We start from the raw sequence: 20,192 nt of genomic DNA, 5'->3' as shown, positions 1-20,192 counted from the left end.
TTTTCTTCTTTCACTTTGGTGTATCTTTCCATTGCAATTACATGGCCTTTTATAGGCATAAAAAGTAAAGATGATGGACATAAAGTAGGAGATTTAATCTTTAAGTTATTCACAACATGGACATCCAATGTAACATCCAATGTACAAACTATTCATAACACTCCCCCTTGGATGTCCATGTAAGATAATGTGTCTCATTAAGAACTTACAAAAAAAAAATATTGGGGTGTACATAGTTATTTATAATATGCATTGCTTGCTGCCTCATTAAAAACCTTACCAGGAAAACCCAGTGGGACAAAACCTTGGTTAAGGAAAAGAGTGCAGCGTGTAGTTACTCCCCCTGATGAAAAATCACTTAATGTCTCGAAGACGACGCATTCCAATCTTATATATCAGCTTTTCAAATATTGAGGTTGGTAATGCCTTAGTGAACAGATCAGCCAAATTATCACTTGAACGAACTTGTTGTACATCTATTTCACCATTCTTCTGAAGATCATGAGTGAAAAAGAATTTCGGTGAAATGTGTTTTGTTCTATCTCCTTTGATATATCCTCCTTTCAATTGAGCTATGCATGCAGCATTGTCTTCATACAATATTGTTGGAATATTCTCTTTCGAAGAAAGACCACATGTTTGCTGAATGTGTTGAGTTATAGATCTTAACCAAACGCATTCTCGACTTGCTTCGTGAATGGCTATTATCTCTGCATGATTTGAAGAAGTAGCAACCATAGTTTGTTTTGTCGAACGCCATGATATGGCTGTACCTCCACTTGTAAATAAATAGCCTGTCTGAGATCGACCTTTGTGTGGATCAGACAAATATCCTGCATCTGCATAACCAATCAATGATGGCTTGGATTCATTTGAATAAAATAAACCCATATCAATGGTCCCTTGGAGGTATCTGAATATATGTTTAATACCATTCCAGTGTCTTTGTGTTGGCGAAGTACTAAATCTTGCCAATAAGCTTACTGAGAAAGCTATATCTGGTCGGGAATTATTGGCAAGATACATTAATGCCCCAATTGCACTAAGATATGGTACTTCGGCACCAAGAAGCTCTTCATCATTTTCATGAGGTCGGAATGGATCTTTCTTTATATCAAGTGATCTCACAACCATCGGGGTACTCAATGGATGTGCTTTATCCATATAGAATCGCTTTAAAATCTTTTCGGTGTATGTTGATTGATGGACAAATATTCCATCTTTCATATACTCAATTTGTAGACCAAGACAAAATTTTGTCTTTCCAAGATCTTTCATTTCAAATTCTTTCTTCAAACAGTCTACTGTTTTTGGAAGCTCCCAGGAGTTCCAATGATATTTAAATCATCAACATACACGGCGATTATAACAAATTCAGATCCAGACCTTTTTATAAAGACATAAGGACAAATTGGATCATTCTTGTACCCTTCTTTCAACAAGTATTCACTCAGGCGATTGTATCACATACGACCTGATTGTTTCAATCCGTATAAAGATTTCTGAAGCTTTATTGAACAAGTTTCTCGAAAACTTTTATATGCTTCTAGCACTTTAAATCCCTCAAGTACTTTCATAAAAATTTCGTTGTCTAATGATCCATACAAATAGGCTGTAACAACATCCATTAGATGCATATCAAGTTTTTCTTGCACTGACATATTTATGAGATACCTGAAGGTGATAACATCCATTACAGGAGAATGTGTCTCCATATAATCAATTCCAGGCCTTTGGGAAAACCCTTGTGCCACAAGTCGCGCTTTATATCTAACGACTTCATTTTTATCATTTCGTTTTCGCACAAAAATCCATTTATACCCTACTAGCTTTATGCCTTCAAGTGTTCAAACTATGGGTCCGAAGACTTCACGTTTTCCAAGTGAAGTTAACTCTGCCTGGATAGCGTCTTTCCATTTTGGTCAATCATTTCTCTGTCTACATTCATTGACAGACTTTGGTTCAAGATCCTTATCTTGTTACATTATTTCAACAGCAACATTATAAGCAAAAATGTTATCGATAACAATATTATTTCGGTTCCATCTTTTCCCGGTTGAGACATAACTTATTGATATCTCTTCATTCTCATTATTTTCAGGTACCTGGACCTCCCCTAAGGTCTTATCATTTGTTACGTCTTGGGGCTCTTCTTGAGCCACTACCTCTGTGTTATGTTCACTTTGATCACTTGCTCCTTTTCTTCTTCGAGGATTTTTATCTTTAGAACCGATTGGTCTACCACGTTTCAAGCATGACTTAGACTCATTTGCTTTAATTAATTGTCCTGCCGGGATATCAACTCGAATTGGAGCATTAGCAGTTGGAATATGTGACTTAGTCACCCTTGGTAGGTCAGTGAATGCATCTGTCAATTGATTTGCAATATTTTGTAAATGAATAATCTTTTGAACCTCTTATTCACATTGATTTGTTAGAGGATCTAAATGAGACAGTGATAATGCATTCTAATCTATCTTCTCTTTCAGCTGCTTATTGTCTCCCCCTAATGTTGGATATACGGATTCATCAAAATGGCAATCAGAAAATCTTGCCGTAAATAAATCTCCAGTCATTGACTCTAGATATTTTATAATAGAAGGAGATTCACATCCAACATATATCCTCAACCTTCTTTGAGGACTCATCTTTGTGCGTTGTGATGGAGCAATTGGAACATATATCGCATAACCAAAGATTCTAAGATGGGAAATATTTGGCTCCTGACCAAAAGCCAATTGCAATGGGGAAACTTTATGATAACTTGTGGGCATTATCCGCACAAGTGTTGCTGCGTGCAAAATAACATGACCCCATACTGAAATGGGAAGTTTTGTTCTCATAAGCATTGGTCTAGCAATTAATTGGAGGCGTTTGATCAATGATTTTGCTAGACCATTTTGTGTATGAACATGAGCAACCGGATGCTCAATTGTTATCCCAGTTGAAATACAATAATCATTAAAGGCTTGGGATGTAAACTCATCAGCATTATCAAGACGAATTGTCTTAATTGCATAATCTGGAAATTGTGCTCTTAGCTTTATTATTTGAGCCAACAATCTCACAAATGCCATATTGCGAGTTGATAGTAAGAACACATGTGACCATCTTGTAGATGCATATACCAAAACTATATAATATTTGAATGGTCCACATGGAGGGTGAGTGGGCTCACATATATCACCCTGTATACGTTCCAGAAATGCAGGGGATTCCATCCTAACTTTAATAATTGATGGTCTAATAATTAGTTTTCCTTGAGAACATGCAACACAAGAGAATTCCTTAAATTGAAGAATCTTCTGATTCTTCATTGCATGTCCATGTGAATTCTCAATTATTTTATGCATCATATTAGAACCAGGATGGCCCAACCGGTCATGCCAAATAATAAAATTATCTTGATTAGTAAACTTCTCGTTTACTACTTCAAACCTCTTAATACTTGTGTAGTATAAGCCGGAGGAAAGAGCAGGTAACATTTCAAGCACATATTTCTTACCGGACATTATTGTAGTAATAAAAAGATATTCAATCTTTTCATCATTTGTAGTCTCAATCTGATAGCCATTTTGGCGAATATCTTTGAAACTTAGTAAGTCTCTTTGAGATTTACTACAATATAGTGCTTCATCAATAGCCAAATTTGTTCCTCCTGGTAGTAATAAATTGGCTCTTCCAGAACCTTCAATTAATCTTGTACTACCGAATATTATATTAACATTCGCTTCTTTCATTACCAAATAAGAGAAATATCTCTTATCTTTTAAAATAGTGTGTTATAGCACTATCCAGAAGACATATATCATCTTTATTAATCTTGTGTCCAATTGAAGACTGGGGAATTTTCATATTCTTCATAAAAGAAGACAAATAATACATCATAAGAAATATGAAAGACAAGCAGAAAAACATTAAGAAATACATTAGGAATGTAGAAACTAGCAACATGTGATGCATTAGGAAAATACACTCAAGAAAAATAAACTAGTTGCAAACATAAAAATAACAACTTGTATAGCTTCATTCCCCAGTAAGATGATTAGTTCTTCAGTCAATATCCTCAAAGAAGTCTCCAGCTTCTAAATGAGTAATATTTGTTAGGCCTTCAAAATCATCATCTTTATATGCAAGATGTGCCTTAGAATCATATTTGTTTGAGGGACCTGCTTCATCATCATTATTTTGAAAGGTCAAGTGTGCCTCCACATTATTTTCTTTTTTCCTGAGGGAGACTTGATAAAGTTTGACAAAATGTTCTGGCGTACGACAAATGCGTGCCCAATGACCTCTCATACCACATCGGTGACACATACTAGTTTTACCTTTTGAATGATTAATTTGAGAACCCTTATTGTTCTCCAATTTATTTCCACCATAATGACGATAATTGTTTCGCCCCCTACCACGTCCACGTTTACGACCATGTCCACGACCACGGTAATTATTTTGTTTTCTTTCAAACTTATTATATGCTGCTACAGCATTCACTTCCGGAAATGGAGCTGACCCAGTGGGACGGGCTTCATGATTTTTCATTAATAGAATATTATTCTGCTCTGCCACAAGTAGGCATGTGAATAACTCAGAATATTTCTTAAAACCTTTTTCACGGTATTGTTGTTGTAGCACCACATTTGAAGCGTGAAAAGTAGAAACTGTTTTTTCCAATAAGTCCTCATCTATGATAGTGTCTCCACATAATTTTAATAGAGAACTTACTTTAAAGATAGCAGAATTATACTCACTTACGGTTTTAAAGTCTTGCAACCTTAAATGTATCCACTCGTACCGAGCTTTCGGTAATACCGTAAGTTTTAGGTGGTCATATCGATCCTTCAAATTAATCCATAATTCAAGTGGATCTTTTACGGTTAAATATTCAGTTTTTAACCCTTCATGTAGATGATGACGAAGGAAAATCATGGCCTTCGCTTTATCCTGATTTGATGCTTCATTTCCTTGTATAATAGTATTTCCAAGACCTTTAGCGTCAAGGTGAATTTCAGCATCAAGAACCCATGATAAATAGTTCCTCCCGGTGATGTCAAGTGCCACAAATTCAAGTTTTGATAAATTTGACATAGTGAAAACTATCATAAAAGATGAATAAGTTAGAGAAATAATTATAATAATAAACAATTAATGAAAACAAAACGATTAAGGTAAAAGAAATGAAAATAGAGCTATATCATGTTAACAATCTACTATTTCATTTTATTCTTGCCATAAAGTAGAAATTACATACTTGTTTCATTTCACTTTATATTATTGATATATATGTGTTAATAGAATTGAACGTGACTAACATTATTTATATGTTCCAATAAATATAAAGTAATTAAACTATAAAATTATTGTTTGTCAATTCATTTCTCACAGTTCTTCAAAATGCCTTAAAGATATATTTTGACCCAGGGAGTCCATGAATATTATAAGTATGACATTAGTGCATAGCTAGTTTGATGACTTTGAGGTCCTCTAAGAGTTGAGCACGGAAGGAAATAGTTAGTTTATCACTGCAATGTACTTAAACTATTTAAGATGCCCAAGCGCACAAATAATCTGCAAACAATGAGCATATGATATGTACCGCCATAAATAAAATGATTATAATGATACATACCTTAATAAAATATGGCTCAACTTAGCGGGAGTTAAGAATAAAATTAGAGCTTCGTGCTGATAACGTGTTATAAAATAAAAGCAATGCAGTAAAATATAAATAAGAAAAGATAGAAAGAAGAGAGAAGTGTTTTCTTCTTTCACTTTGGTGTATCTTTCCATTGCAATTACATGGCGTTTTATAGGCATAAAAAATAAAGATGATGGACATAAAGTAGAAAATTTAATCTTTAAGTTATTCACAACATGAGCATCCAATGTACAAACTATTCATAACATATCTCTCTGGGAAGGATCAGCCAGAGCCCAGAGGTCTGGAAATTGATCACAGGGCTGCCTCGTGATAGCCAATAAAGACGCGAGTCTCACCGGCCCCATCACCATCATTTGTATTTCATTAGTGCTGTATGATACATGGAATATACTAGGATATTAATTTTTCTCAAGTTGAAATAATGATGAGGAACTGTACTGGCCTGAAAAAGGAAACAAAATTTTAATGCTTGTGGTTAAATTTTATGAATTACATAACATTACACGAATATTTTCTGTATTAAAAAATGAAGCACAATATGTACTGATATTGGATCAGGACATCCTCTCATCCCCGCCAAATCCTCAGAGAAACTGTATCAAGAGCACAGCCCATTCTTACGCAACATCCTTGTGGAAACCTTAACAGGGCAACACCCCCAGAATCAGGTAATTTCATAACTCAGGAACAGGCCAAGTCGAGGATAATGCCACTACCACGGAAAGATATTCACTCTGGTGTAACATCTATATTTAGAATAACTGGAAGAAAAGGCCAGTCGATCCATCTCCAAAAGATTTTAGATCAGCAGGTCTGACCAAGGCTCTGCACAAAGGGCAAGTTCTTTCCCTATCAAACCTGAAACATGGTGTTTAGAGGACACTAACTGTTAGCACAAGCATAGACATAACACTTTTTTAGCATTCAGAATATGCCCATGATAATAGGCAAGAGTCGAGCAATAAGGCAGAGAAGCAAATTGATTTAAAGATCAATTTTTTCTCAAGAGGAAAGCGAGAACATAATAATGATTGAGCAGTTCCTACTTCAAAAGTAACACACGTGAACACAGCGCTCTCTCCTTTTCCTCCGTTGGTTCTCATTTTCAGCATTAAGGTCTGCTTTGATAGACCAGATTAGCCACTGGAAACATCTTTAGACTAAAATTGAAAATGACAGCAGTCTCAATCACAATTTTCTTTTTCTTCGGAGGGCAAGACGAATTCATTTGTGATACATGATATGCTTCCACCGAATTAGGGACTTGCGACTATTTTCAATTAGATAAAAACTCACTCTGAGAGCAAACTACAGTTACTTTGGCTAATGGTCATGACAACTAGTCCAGAGAGTTACAAAGGCCTCTCAAATACAAATGCAACAATCTCAATTTCAGCAAGTTCTTTCCGGACATTGCCCAATTAGTAGCACTTATGGCATCCATTAAATATTCCAGTAGGCGTTCCCTTGTTCTAATAGCTACCTACGGGCTATGGCCTTCACCAGCAATACATGGCAGGATCAACACAAATGCTGATGATAGTTTGGTGCATTTCAAATATTTTATTAGAAGCAAAATGCTATAAAGCACTTAGTAATTAATCTTGCGGGACCAATGAGAAAAAAGCACACATGAATCACAGCATTATGTCTGAAATGTCTGACCACCTCATTAAAAAGTCCAAACTATAAGTGCGGGTCAGACTCTTTTTTGCTGGGCCAAGCACGTGATAATTTTTTTAAATAATGGATGGCGGTGAGATGTAAGCCCAGAAACCTTAGTATGTTACCAATCTCTATATTATGGTAAGAATCTTTTTGATAAGGCTAGATTATGGTGAGAATCTAAGGAATCTGCAGATATGATATACCAATTTCTTTTTTAAATGATATGAATATCTAATATTATACCTTAGATTAGGTAAATATTATTCTGTATAGCAATAATATTTTAATTATAAAAATAATCAAGTATCAGATAAAGACCTCGGTCGCTGTAGGAAGGCACCTGAGAGGAGGGCAGCCAATCACGGGAGAGATGAGCAGTTGACCATCCAAGAGAGAAACAGTGCCTAAACGGACATAGGAGAGAGGAGCAATGCCAGAACATTCACCGCAGAAATTAGCGGTGCATGATCAGTCATTGTAAAGATGTGTGGCTCTGGTTGCCGGAGAGAGGAACAGTGCCAAGGTTAACGCAGGAGAGAGGAATCCAGTCGGTTGCTGGAGAGAAGAATGGCTCCTACATGATCACGGAAGAGAAGCCGTGCCTAAATGATCATTTGAGAAAGGACGGGCGCCAGAACAGTCCCGACAAGAGTGGCATCTCCTTGTCGAAGAGAGGAGCAATAACTGCACGATCATCTCAGAGAGGAGCAACAACTGAATGGTCATTTTAGAGAGTAGAGAGGCGGGTGTTGGAGAGGGGAGCGACATCAAACAATGGAAGCTAGGAGAATATGTGTATAGATTTACAAATGTGTAGATTCATCCAACTTGAATAAGAAAATACTAAAATATTCTATAGGATAACATGTATTTAATAAACTAGTCTTAGGGTAATGAGTATATAATCTTGGAAAATTCCGTCTACATAATTTCTCATATTTTGTTTCTTTCTTAATTATTTTTCTTTATTTGCTTATTACACTTAGCTACGTTATTAATCTAATTTTTCTAAGAAATTATACCTCATAATCTTAAAAAGAATAAATCATCCACAAACTTGACTTATAGTTAGTGATGTCATTAAAGTTGAATTTTTTTATTGGATGAGGTTATATGCAAATTTAACTATGTTAAAATAATAGATATGGTTCAACTGTCAAATCCTTCTGCACGTGTTTTTACATCTATTAATAAAAAGTGTATAAAATTTAGAATAAGAATGAATTATGTGTAAATAACAATTGACATCAAGATAAAATATAATATTTTATATAACTAAGAGTAAGGAAAAGGGGTACCGCACCAGAAACTATTTACATTTGGTAACCGAAAAAGTATATAAAATTTGTATAATTTTTGTATATAACATACAGAATACTATATATATATATACAAAAATATATATATTTTGATTATTATTTTGAGAGCGGCTATACAATATCATTTTCCTTAAAAAAAAATTTATATTATTTTTATTAAGATACTAAAATTATACACCATTAAGATATTAGTTCATTGAAAATTTAGAAAATCAATTGAAATATCCAACATATAAAATATTAATGGCAGTTATCATTATATCTAACATGGAATGTATATTTTTGTTGATATATTTACTTTTCATAATTGTATATTTACTACTAATAAATGTATTCTAATATAATTTAAATGATTAATTATATTTAAGCAAAAAAGAAAAAGTAGACAAACCTTACGTGTACTTTGTGCATATAGAGAAGTTTACCATAAATTGATATAATGCCATTATTCTTTTATTAATTGAAAAGATCATAAAATTTAGGAAATGTTAAGGACTTCTTACCTAATTCAAATAAGTTTTGATTTAGTAAAACAAATTGGCTTGATTTTAAGGTCATAAATATTAGGAAAGCAATTTAAATTACAATTTTATCCAATATAAAATTGACTTTTAAAGGGTAAAAAAGGCGAACGACATTTCGCTAAGGGCCTTCGTGCTTTTAATATAGAATAGATAATATATTTACTTCTCTTGTTGGGCATAGAGTATGATTATTTACTACCTTGTACGTAACTTAAGATTCCTATGCAAGAAGCCCCTCTTATAAATTGCTTGTTAACCAAATTCAACAAGAGTTTCCGCATCGATTTTCACATGGTACAAGAGCCTCTACAATCTTGGTAAAGATATAAGTGACTTCCGCTTACCGGCCGGAATGCCTTACACCACATGCCCTGCTAATGTTTTTTCTTCTTTCTTTCCTCTTTGGGTGAATGATGGTGCTTCTCTCTCAAACAATCAGCGTCATCTTCTCCCTGGAACTAGAAAAAACTTCTCTCTGGCGATCAACGTCTTTCCTCTCTACGCACAACCGGTGCCACTCCATTTTCTACCCTCCATGACCCTGCTCTAAACCTTAATGTTTTCTTTTATTGTTCTGCCAATTCAAGCTATGCTAATAGTTCCTTGGAGATTTACAACACCAAACCTCTATATGTTGTCCATGAAGCACTTTATTTCACCGTGCAGTTTCCAACGAATTTTGCGACAAAAGAATTCCAACACTGCTTAATTTTTTGGTGATTGTGCACTATTCCAGTGAGATTTTGGTGGCAATCCTTTGGTGATTGTGCACTATCCCAGCAACATTTTGGCGGTCTTCAAAATTAGCGATTTCAAATTGGTTTGCCAATTTGAGGGAGCGTGTTGAACGTTACTCGAATGCGTCTAGATCAACATATGTCTAGATTCATCGAACTTGAATAAGAAAAATGTTAATAGGAATTCTATAGGATACTTTAGGATATTCTGTATTTAATTACCTTGTTAGGAATAGAGAATGACTACCTACCAATTATAACTGAAAAGGAAATACTAACCATTCTGAGACACAGTCTTCACAAAAGATGTGTTTGCAACGCAACAAAATTGGTGCATTCATCTTCTCCTGGCAAATAGCACATAGATCACCAGCTGCAGTTACCTGGTTGAACCATAAAAGGTAAAATTACATGAGAGAATTGCAAATTAAAGATATAAGGAAAAGGAAAGATATCTAATTAGGTAATTCTCTTCCTTGCCAAAATGAGCGATAATATGCTTACTGCTCGTTCCATATAAGTAATTCTAAGCACAGAAATCTTTACAGCTTCTCTAAGAAAGTAGTAACTATCTAACTGATAGAAAAAGGGCGGACGAATCTAAGGACACGCCATAAAAGAGTGGATCTTTATGTCATTTATAGCTTCAGACCTAGTGTCACTTTAATCTTTTGCATTTGCTATTTATGTCTCACAGATCTGTCCTGTTAGTATATTAAACTGGGGATTGCTTTAGATTGCTTCTAGTTGAAATTGTCACAAAACACCCCAACTTCAGCTTCACAACTTTTACATTTGGTAGTCCCGAGCACACTTTCCGCTATTTGACCTAGACACCAAGAAAAGGCAAAAGTTTTACGAATGTAAATTGTCCTTAGATAACTGAGATTAAAGTCTATAAATGAGGATTCAGAATTTTGGCATTTACGACATGTCCGTATGCATAAACCACTGCATCAATGGTCATTTAGAAGTTGAACCAACATTACCTACTTGGAAAAAGAAGAGTGCGTAGCTTAGAGATAGGTAAAGAAACGAAGAGTGCAAACAACATAGAGGTTGTACGACACACTTTCAATGTTGGTAACACAACTCAATAGCTTACAAAAAAGATATGGTCAGTCTATACAGGAATAAAGTTGCTATAAGGAAGCAACATGAAATTTATCTTCAGACCAAAGAAAAGTGACGAAAAAATAATATCAGGATGCTACCCTCTCATTATCCACGAAAAGCACAATAATTTTTCCTCCCACCTTACACAAGTATATTTTTCAATTTTAGTGCATCGATTTGTCATACATATAACTGCTTCTAACTGTAAAATAGAGAAGAAACATTGCAAGCCAATGATAAAATGATACCTGGTCAGGTGTGGCATGTGACCCATAATGGATTTCCTTAATCGACAATGCCTTCAAAGCAGTAAGGAATGACTGAACCTGCGGACCAGAAACTAAGTGTAACGGAGAGGGAAACCATGCCAAATTTGTATAAAAATTGTGGGATGCCCCCCCCCCCCCTTTTGCCGGGGAGAGGGGGGAGAGTTGGGGAGGACGGTGGCTTTTCCAGTTAATTCTGGTAACCACCAACAGAAATTAGCTCCACAAAGACCTTACCTTCTCAACAATTGATGTAAGCTTAAACGTCAAGTACAATCCTGTTGTCAATGATGAAAAAAGGCTTCCATATTCTTTGTTGAGAAAGAACCTATACCAGACAGGAGCCGGTAATAATGCACGATATAGAAGCAGGGTATACTCCACCAAAGTCAGCATTTGGCCCTAAGAGACCAGTCAAGTTCAGTGTTCTTTGCAAAAAACATAGAGGAACCAACAAATCGCCAGATAAAACGTAAAACATTGGCTTCATAGTATACCTGTCTGCGGAAATTGTGGCCCCTTCCATTCTTGTAATACATAAGCAGTGCCAATTTCAACGCCATTGCTGCCTGTCGCACCATTGTATCTGGATATAACAACATTTAGGAGAAGGTGAGGACTGATGCTCTTTCCTATGAGATGCCTAGAGTTAAGAGCCTTCATAGCTCCCCAAAAAGAAGAAGATAGATTTATGTAGTAAAACATTGAAAGGGCAGCCCAGTGCACTAAGCTCCCACTATGGCGGGGTGGAAGAGCCGGACCACATTGGAAATGTGGAACAATATAGAGTGGAACAATCACTTTCTACATGGCAAAAATGAACTATTAAAGCATAAAGGGCACCTGATAAAAGGTCATCAAGGAGGAAATTAAGCCGCTAGGCAATTTTTTCTGATATGATTTCATGAATAGCTCCCTGGTATGATTTCATGAATAATTCCCTTGTATGATTTCATGTATAATATTTCTTCCTTCTCCTTTTCACACTCCTTCATCTTCTAAGGGGTCTGGAGCTAAGCAGAGAGTTCTCCTTTCTTTTATTTATTGGCAAAAAGGAGAAAGATCCCTAGTGATGAAAGCAGAGGGGTCTTTCTTTTTCTTGTTTATTTATTTTTCTTTTTTTTTTTTTTTGGGGGGGGGGGGGGAGGTGGCTGTGAAGGAAGTAGGTTTTCTATTATATGATTTCAGTGGATTATCCTATCTCCCAAACCCTCAAGTAGGAAAAATATGCAATGGCATGTGAATTTAATTTGAGGGAAACTAGAATAATGATCAGAAACAGAAGAAATTTCCGATCTTAAGTCAACACTTCATAAAAGCACTCTGATTTAATTTTTCAGGGCAATTATTCATGTTACAACAAAAAAAAATTGGCAAATTATTAGAAGGTGACCAGATGTGTATAGCATAATACAAATGTATGCATAACAAAGAGTAGAAGCGTATCAAAAAATCATACCATTTACCAGGATGATGAAAATAGCATGCCAAAAAGGTGGAATAACTTTCGGGGGAACCATAAGTAATGGATAGAAAAGATCATCTTTGTGATACCACCAATAGATTCCAATAACATGAAGCATATACACCAGAAAATAACCAAGAAGGACAGTGATCTTTCTCTCCCCCTGCAAATATCAGCACTTCAGTATGACCATATTCTGAGTCCATTTTAATCTTTGTATCGAGCTTCAAAGAGGATAAGTGTTGCACAGCAAGTAAAACTAAATACAACTAAAAGATGGAGCACAATTGCACCTTTAGAGCTGTCTGCTTTCGAAGAATGTCATTTGACTTGAACATGAAGGCAGTGATCCAAATTGTGACGAAGAAACCTGCAAAACATGAATTAGAGAATGAAATAAAGGACTCATGCAGCTGAAAAGAAATTTATCATGTATATGTGAATAATCAAACTTTTAGCAATGAAATTGGAACGAGAATTGCCAATATTGATAAGCGTCCATATATGAAAAAACCAATTGAAACTTGAAAGCCAGCTTGAGTTATGCAGCACTCGTCAAACTTTATCGGGCACCAAATTCATACTGTCAGCAACTTTACTTCAGTAACATGCATCATGATGCACTAGTCTCCATGACGAAGGTGAAAATTGGCACCATCATTTTTTCATCCCCATCTATAAACCTAGGATTAGTCAATAATCCACTTCTATCATTTACTGCTTTCCATTGCTGAAACTTCATTTAGGATTAATTGAAAGTTTCATTTGTTACAATATACATTACTCTCGGGAACTTCCGAATATTCCAGAAAATGTTGCCAGAAGGCAAAAATAGATAATGCCGTCAAACGTCTCTAGGGGAATGTTCATCAAAATATAACCTTATATCAGGAAAAAGAAAACAGGCCAATCACATCTTAGAAAATAACATGATAAGTTAAAAAGGCAAAGAGCTATGCGAATATCACTGTTTATCATGTTCAAAGGCATTTTCCTACATATTTTTAGAGTTCTATCTTCACGTTTCTTTTCATTAGCCTCAGTGACTCTAAGAAGTGAGCACACAACAGATTCGTAATGAGTAGGAGTGGTCATAGTCTCATAGAACAAAAATGTATTACTCTCATCATCAAAAAGCTCCCCCCCTTCAGCAGTTACATCAAACATCACATAACATTCCGGTAACAGTTATCAATCAATAGAAGCACCAAAGAGAAAAATGATAGAGCCCATATCCAGATTGATTCCTAGGTAATAGAATGGCGGATTGCCAGCTTTTAGATTTCACCAACACCACAACACGACATGAGGATACCAACTGCAGCTGACAAGTGAAGCTAGTGAGTTAAGCCTCAAGCCTTCAGGGGTCATTTGGTAGGAGAACAAGTTATCCCGGGATTATAATGATGGGATTATAATACAGGGAGTAAATAATGACCAGATTATTTAGTGAATATATATTTATTGGTAGATGTATGGTTCATTGACCTAAAAATGGGATATATTGGTTATAAAATAAGCATGTGTTTGGTGTATACTAGATAAGTTGGGATAAATTTTTATTTTCAATTTTAACCTTGGAATGTTTAAAAGACTTTGGGGAAGAGCCTTAGAGAAGTATATCTTTGCTGTTTTAGTGTTTATCCCGGGATTAACTAATCCCAGGATTATTATCCCACCCTCAATGTGAGATAGAATAAATACATTGTGGGATTAATTAATCCCGGGATTACCAATCTCGAATACAAAAATTCAACCAAACGCGGGTGTTTGCAATAAATTTGTGCAGAAAAATAAAACTGCAATCACAAACAACTATAAATAAAAAAGGATTTTATTGATAAACATTGCGGGTTACAACTCTGTTTATCCTTGATTCTTCCCTCCGATTTGTTATCCGTAATTCGAGGGTCATAACGGCGTATTTCTCGAACGTAGAGAGATATGCATCTCCTTGATGTATTTGATGATCAAGAAGCATGTAGCAGCAATCCATTTGGATCTTGAATGTTGCTAGAAGTTTGAGCAAGAAATATTTAACATGTCTTTGATCTCTTAATGAATATTCCAAGAGTTTTATGGAATTTCGGGGATTGTATATTTGATCCCTTAGTGCATATTCCGGTAATTTATGGAAGACATATATAGCCTTATTTATAGGCATGAATAAGGGTTTGGGTGGAGTAGCCACCAAGTAACCCTAATAGACTCCTAATATTTCAAAAGTCATCTTGAATTTATGATTTATCTTGATCTGTTAAAATTTCAATGTCTACAGTGGGATAAAATAATCTCGCATCTAATCCCGGGATTATTTTCCCTTATTCCACATACCAAATGACCCCTCATAGACAACCTAGGGACTCGGCCTTGAGCAAATTGCAGATGCCAGCATAGCCAGATAGTGCAGAGTCTTAAAACACATATTAATCTAAAAGAACATACAATACATTACCATTTCTTTTAGCAGAGTGTAGAGGTATATATTACCATATGACAGCATATCACACAAAGCACATGTATCACTAAAAATATATAAAATGAATACAGTATCTATAGAGTTTCCATTTATTATATTTTTTAAGTAACCGATTAATCCTCCCTGAGATTTCGTCCATTATAGTTAAATGCCAATATTTCTTTTGTATGCTTTGTTAGGACGATGAGGTCATTTCCACATGACTTGCCTTCTCTTTTGCATTGTACAAAGACCTTGCTTGCACTCATTTGGAAGATGGCGTTCTTCTTTGAGTCCAGTTTTCATTTGAACTTTTGTTTCACTGTTCACACTCTTCTTCAGTTTAAGTTTGGTTCAGTAACATTTGCTACACATTAACAACATGCTTAGGTTACTACTGATAATCACATTCTCTCTCACAACCGTTGAGTAATCAGAACCAGTCGGTGTAGTCTCAACTTCAAACCTTTAACCACCACAAAGTAGCAAAAATATTGTGCAACTCCACACATGATGGAACAACATCAACAACTAAGCCCCAGTCACAATTAAATTGGGGTCAGCTATATGAATCCTCATTGACCATGTTACTTCATATAAACTCATTTTAAGCCAATAATATACAAAATAGAATAATAATATAAACAAAAGTAAGACAAATTATTTAAAGTTTTATAATCTAGTGACACAGAAATCTTACGGAGTATTATAAAAGCATAGGACGTAAAGTAGAATTGCAAACATGACTACAAAAGAGTATACCTTGCAAGTGTTGGCGGATGAAAACAACTACGAGGAGCAAAGAAAAAGGAAGAATCTGCTCAATCAACCTTGCAGCCTGCTGTATATCATACCTTTGGTATGAGGAAGAAGAATCCCTATTACCCCCACTCCCCGTAGAACTAGAACCCCTCTCCTCCATCACATCAACACCAACACCCTCACTCCTAACCCCATCATTTTCAATTATCCTAATTGAAACTTCGCCGGTACTACTAGGATTACTGTCACCACTACTAGATATTGATTCAGAGTTATCAGGAATACGGCTATTATCAGGAATGAGCAAATCCGCTTCAGGGTTGTCGGGTCGGACCCGGAGCAAACCGGAGTATTCAAGGAAAGTAGAAAGCGGGTACCTCAAGACTCGAAGTGGAGTGAGATTAAATCCGAAGGTGCTTGAATTAGAAGTAGGTGGAGATGATGAATTAGAATTCGGATTTGTGCCAACACTTGAAGTCTCCATCAATACGAGACTTTGAATAAAAGGAAAAATAGTAAACAAGGCAATATATAGGGTTCTTGTTGCTATAAAATTTTGGAGTATTGCTTGGAGAATGCAAATTTTTAGTAGCTGAAAGAGAAAAGGAGGAGGAGGAAGATGAAGAGAAGTCAGATGAGGGAGAAAGCTCAGTCATAAACTTAAGGCTAAAGAAGAAAGAAATATTAGAGAAAAAATAAATTTATGGCAAAAGGAGGAAGGAAGAGTAAATTTAGTTTTCCCTTTAGACTTGAGTAGTAATAATAATAATACACTATCTTTCTTGTTTGTGCTAGATAAATTGATCATATACCACGCATAAAAAGTTATTAGATAGTAAACATATTTGGTTTTTGATCCTAGACCAATTGTGACGGGAGGACTTATTATATATTATTGGTCTGATGCATACAAGTGTTGCTGTATGCAATTTAGTAAATCTTAGACCAACATATGAAGCTTTGTTCTCATAAGCAATAGTTTAGTCATTAATAGGAGGTATTCAATGCTAAACTAGTTTGGATATAAACCAGCATCATCAAGATGAATTATCTTGATTTCATAATCTGAAAATTATGCTCTTAATTGATAAAATCATTTTCAAATGCCAAACTGCAGATTGACAATAAACATATATGTAACCAGCTCATATATGCATCTATAAGTGGTTCACATGATAGGTGAATGAGCCCATATTCACCTTTTATATATTTCAGATTAGGGTCTTAGTCCTAACTTTAGCTGGTATAATCAATTTATTATGAGAACAAGCAACACAAGAGAATTCTTGAAGAATCTTCTAGTTCTTCAGTATATGCTTATCTGAATTCTCAAATAACTCATTTAAAAATGGCAAATGAAAACTTCAAGTTTATCATGGCATGTGTTATCTCTTAGTAAACTTCTGGTTTACTATGGCATAAACTTTTGCATTAGTAAATTTTTGATTCACTGTGACTGCTTTTGCATTAGTAAACGTTTGGTTTACTCTGATACATGATATAGTACAAAATTGAAGAATAAGGCGAGTAACTTCTCACATACATATTATTTTACCCCCTATGATTGTGGAAACATGAAGATTTTCAATCTTCCAATCATTTGTAGTCTCAATACGATAGTTATTTGTATTAGTAAACTTCAAGTTTACTACAACATGTGTTTTGACCATAATCATATAATATGAATGACATATTTATATATAAACTCTTCAAAAGCCTTCATTCATTATTCACAATCTAATATTTATCGAACACTACCGGTGTCATATGTCTTCTAGACAAACAGATAGCTCTTCGGAAGCTTTTGATATATTTGTGCTATCAAATATTACTCAGACATTTCTAGTATCATGAGAGAAAATCATAATAAAATGAACATTATAAAGACAATTCTAAATTTATAAATGTAAGAAATTGAGAATTTTAGTATTTTTACCACCAACTTTGTGACAAATGTCTCCTTCAGGGAGAAACGCCATTAACATCTGAATATTTTATATCAAAACGGCAACCACATAGTCATTACATCCTTTAGGGAAAGATACATGAGTTGTTATTTCCTTTGGGGAACTTGATAACTAACCATAACATATTAATGTGGTTGTAGTACAAAGCATTCTACAAGAATGCTTTTGTCTTAGAATGATATTTAATAAAATTATTCAAGATATTTTACGTACAACGGGTACGTGCGACAATGATCTTTATGTCACAAAAACAAGATTTATATCATTTGTTATTCTACCTCTTCAGGAGGTGAGTTGTGGTATTTCTTCATTCACTCCAGAGAATGAAAATGTGCTTCAAAAATAACTTTGAATAACTTGTTATTTTATTTAAGCACAGAAAGACAAAGTTTCATAATATTTTCCTTCTTCAGGAGAAAATTTCAGTTGTATTACTTCTTCAGGAGTAAATTTTAAAATATGAAAAAATGAGTATATATTCTCTCAATCATATTACCTCTTCTGGAGGTGAATTGTAATTTATTTACATCAAAAGCGCGTTCATATTTATGAGCTTTATTAATATTGTCACATTCACTTCGGGGAATGGATTAATAATTATCAAAAGTTCTCATCCTTCAGGGAACGGAATTATCTGAACGTGCATTAATCGCACCAAATCGTGTGATGCTTCAACCTCTTTTAAGATAATGTTACTTTAGGAGCAAATCGAGGCATGCAAGTAATATAGAGAAATTTTCTCTAGCTTATCTTCAGTTGTAACCATAGAAAGCCTAAATTATCACTTCTGGTGGTTAACAAAATTTAGTTACAATGAGATATACGAAACATAACCACTTCTGGTGGTTGTATATTTCTTGTAAACTCTACTAGAGTTTAAGTGAATCTAACAATATTATCCACTTCATAATCCTTTATTATTATGATAATTAGGATGAAGAAAATAAATATCAAAATAGGTACTGTATACATAGCATATAACCAAGCAAGCGATGATAAAGATATTAAACCAAATATAAGCAAAAGACTCAAGTTACTTTATACAAATTTGGCCAATCCAGACGTAAGTGATAGCCACATCTCTAACGCCAAGAAGATAAGCTCACCACCTCAAGGATATAATCTGCCTTATGATGCTCGGAATGAACAAGATCTAACCATGGATGTAAGAGTGTCGGAGATGAACACTGAAATAAAAATTAAATTTGAAGTAAGTGCTCAAAATGACAAAGTCTCGTGCTGATAACGTGTTATAAAATAAAGATTGTAAAGTAAAGACAAGTATAGAGAGAAACTGATATATTATTCAACTTCAAATTCATGTACATAATGAACTAAAATCTCTTCTATTTATAGAAGAAAGGAAACTGCTACTGCAATGCTGTGTAAGTTGCTACTGCAAGCTGCTGTGTAAGTTACTACTGCAAGTTGCTATGTAAGCTGCTACTACAAGCTGTTGTGTAAGCTGCTATTATACCAGATATGAATAATCTTCTACTGCGAGCAATGTTTATCCATAACGGAGTACTGAATGGATAAGCTCATTATACCCAATATGGATAATCTTCTACCAGAGTAATGTTTATCCATAATCGGGTATTGGAGTGATAAACTTCTTTAGGAAGCTTATTTCCAATAGAGTACTGAATAGATAAACATATTTACGGCGGAGTCCCATATGGATAAGCTTCTTCAGGAAGCTTATTTACAACGGAGTACTGAATGAACATCCATAATATATATATATATATATATAACAAAAGGAAGAGTAAATTTAGTTTTCCCTTTTGACTTGGAAACTTGAGTAGCAGTAGTAATAATAATAATAATAATAATAATTTTTTACACCTCACTTGAGAACCTATTAGTAAAATAATTTTTTGACTATTATACTTTTATTTAATACTCTTCATTTCTAAGAATTTTATGTCATATTGTCCAAAAAAAATCTTTCAAGAACATTTAACACTAAGGGCAAAATAGAAAAAACGTAATTAATATATGTTGATTTTTTAAAATGACAACTATATTGGATCGGAAGGAGTATTAGGATAGAAAGGTTCTCTCTACAAGGGATTCAAGTCTTAGAAATTTAAAAAAAAAAATGAATGAAAAATGTTTCTCTCTTTAACGAATCTTATATAGATCCGATCGAATCTCAATACGTCAGATCGTTTTTCCAAAGAAAGTATCAAAGCGCTTCTAAGAATGCAAAATGCAATTTAGTCTAAAGGTGCTTGTTAAGATA

At 34.6% G+C, this 20,192-nt stretch overlaps 1 protein-coding gene across 1 annotated transcript; it reads right to left on the bottom strand.

Moving 5' to 3' along the window:
• Positions 1-5,843: 5,843 nt before the first annotated feature.
• On the bottom strand, positions 5,844-16,639 carry LOC104230088 (uncharacterized). The gene is made up of 8 exons (XM_009782824.2): positions 15,978-16,639; positions 13,051-13,127; positions 12,752-12,920; positions 11,790-11,878; positions 11,530-11,694; positions 11,275-11,352; positions 10,190-10,293; positions 5,844-6,520 (listed from the first exon to the last, which is right to left on the bottom strand). Exons 1-8 carry the CDS (start codon positions 16,459-16,461, stop codon positions 6,415-6,417), a joined length of 1,272 nt encoding a protein of 423 aa, XP_009781126.1. The 5' UTR covers positions 16,462-16,639; the 3' UTR covers positions 5,844-6,414.
• Between the last annotated feature and the right edge of the window lie 3,553 nt (positions 16,640-20,192).

The sequence above is a fragment of the Nicotiana sylvestris genome, chromosome 5, assembly GCF_000393655.2.
Source record: "Nicotiana sylvestris chromosome 5, ASM39365v2, whole genome shotgun sequence".
Lineage (NCBI taxonomy): Eukaryota > Viridiplantae > Streptophyta > Magnoliopsida > Solanales > Solanaceae > Nicotiana > Nicotiana sylvestris.
This window is presented reverse-complemented; position numbering and strand designations above follow the sequence as displayed.

What these genes read in the sequence shown, in the direction of transcription:
- LOC104230088 (XM_009782824.2), bottom strand. Translation starts at nt 16,461, where the DNA reads ATGGAGACTTCAAGTGTTGGCACAAATCCGAATTCTAATTCATCATCT. An exon ending in GAAAGCAGACAGCTCTAAAG is followed by an intron (nt 12,921 to 13,050) that starts GTGCAATTGTGC and finishes TGATATTTGCAG; the next exon opens with GGGGAGAGAAAGATCACTGT. An exon ending in GAAGACTGTGTCTCAGAATG is followed by an intron (nt 6,521 to 10,189) that starts GTTAGTATTTCC and finishes ACCATGTTTCAG; the next exon opens with GTTTGATAGGGAAAGAACTT.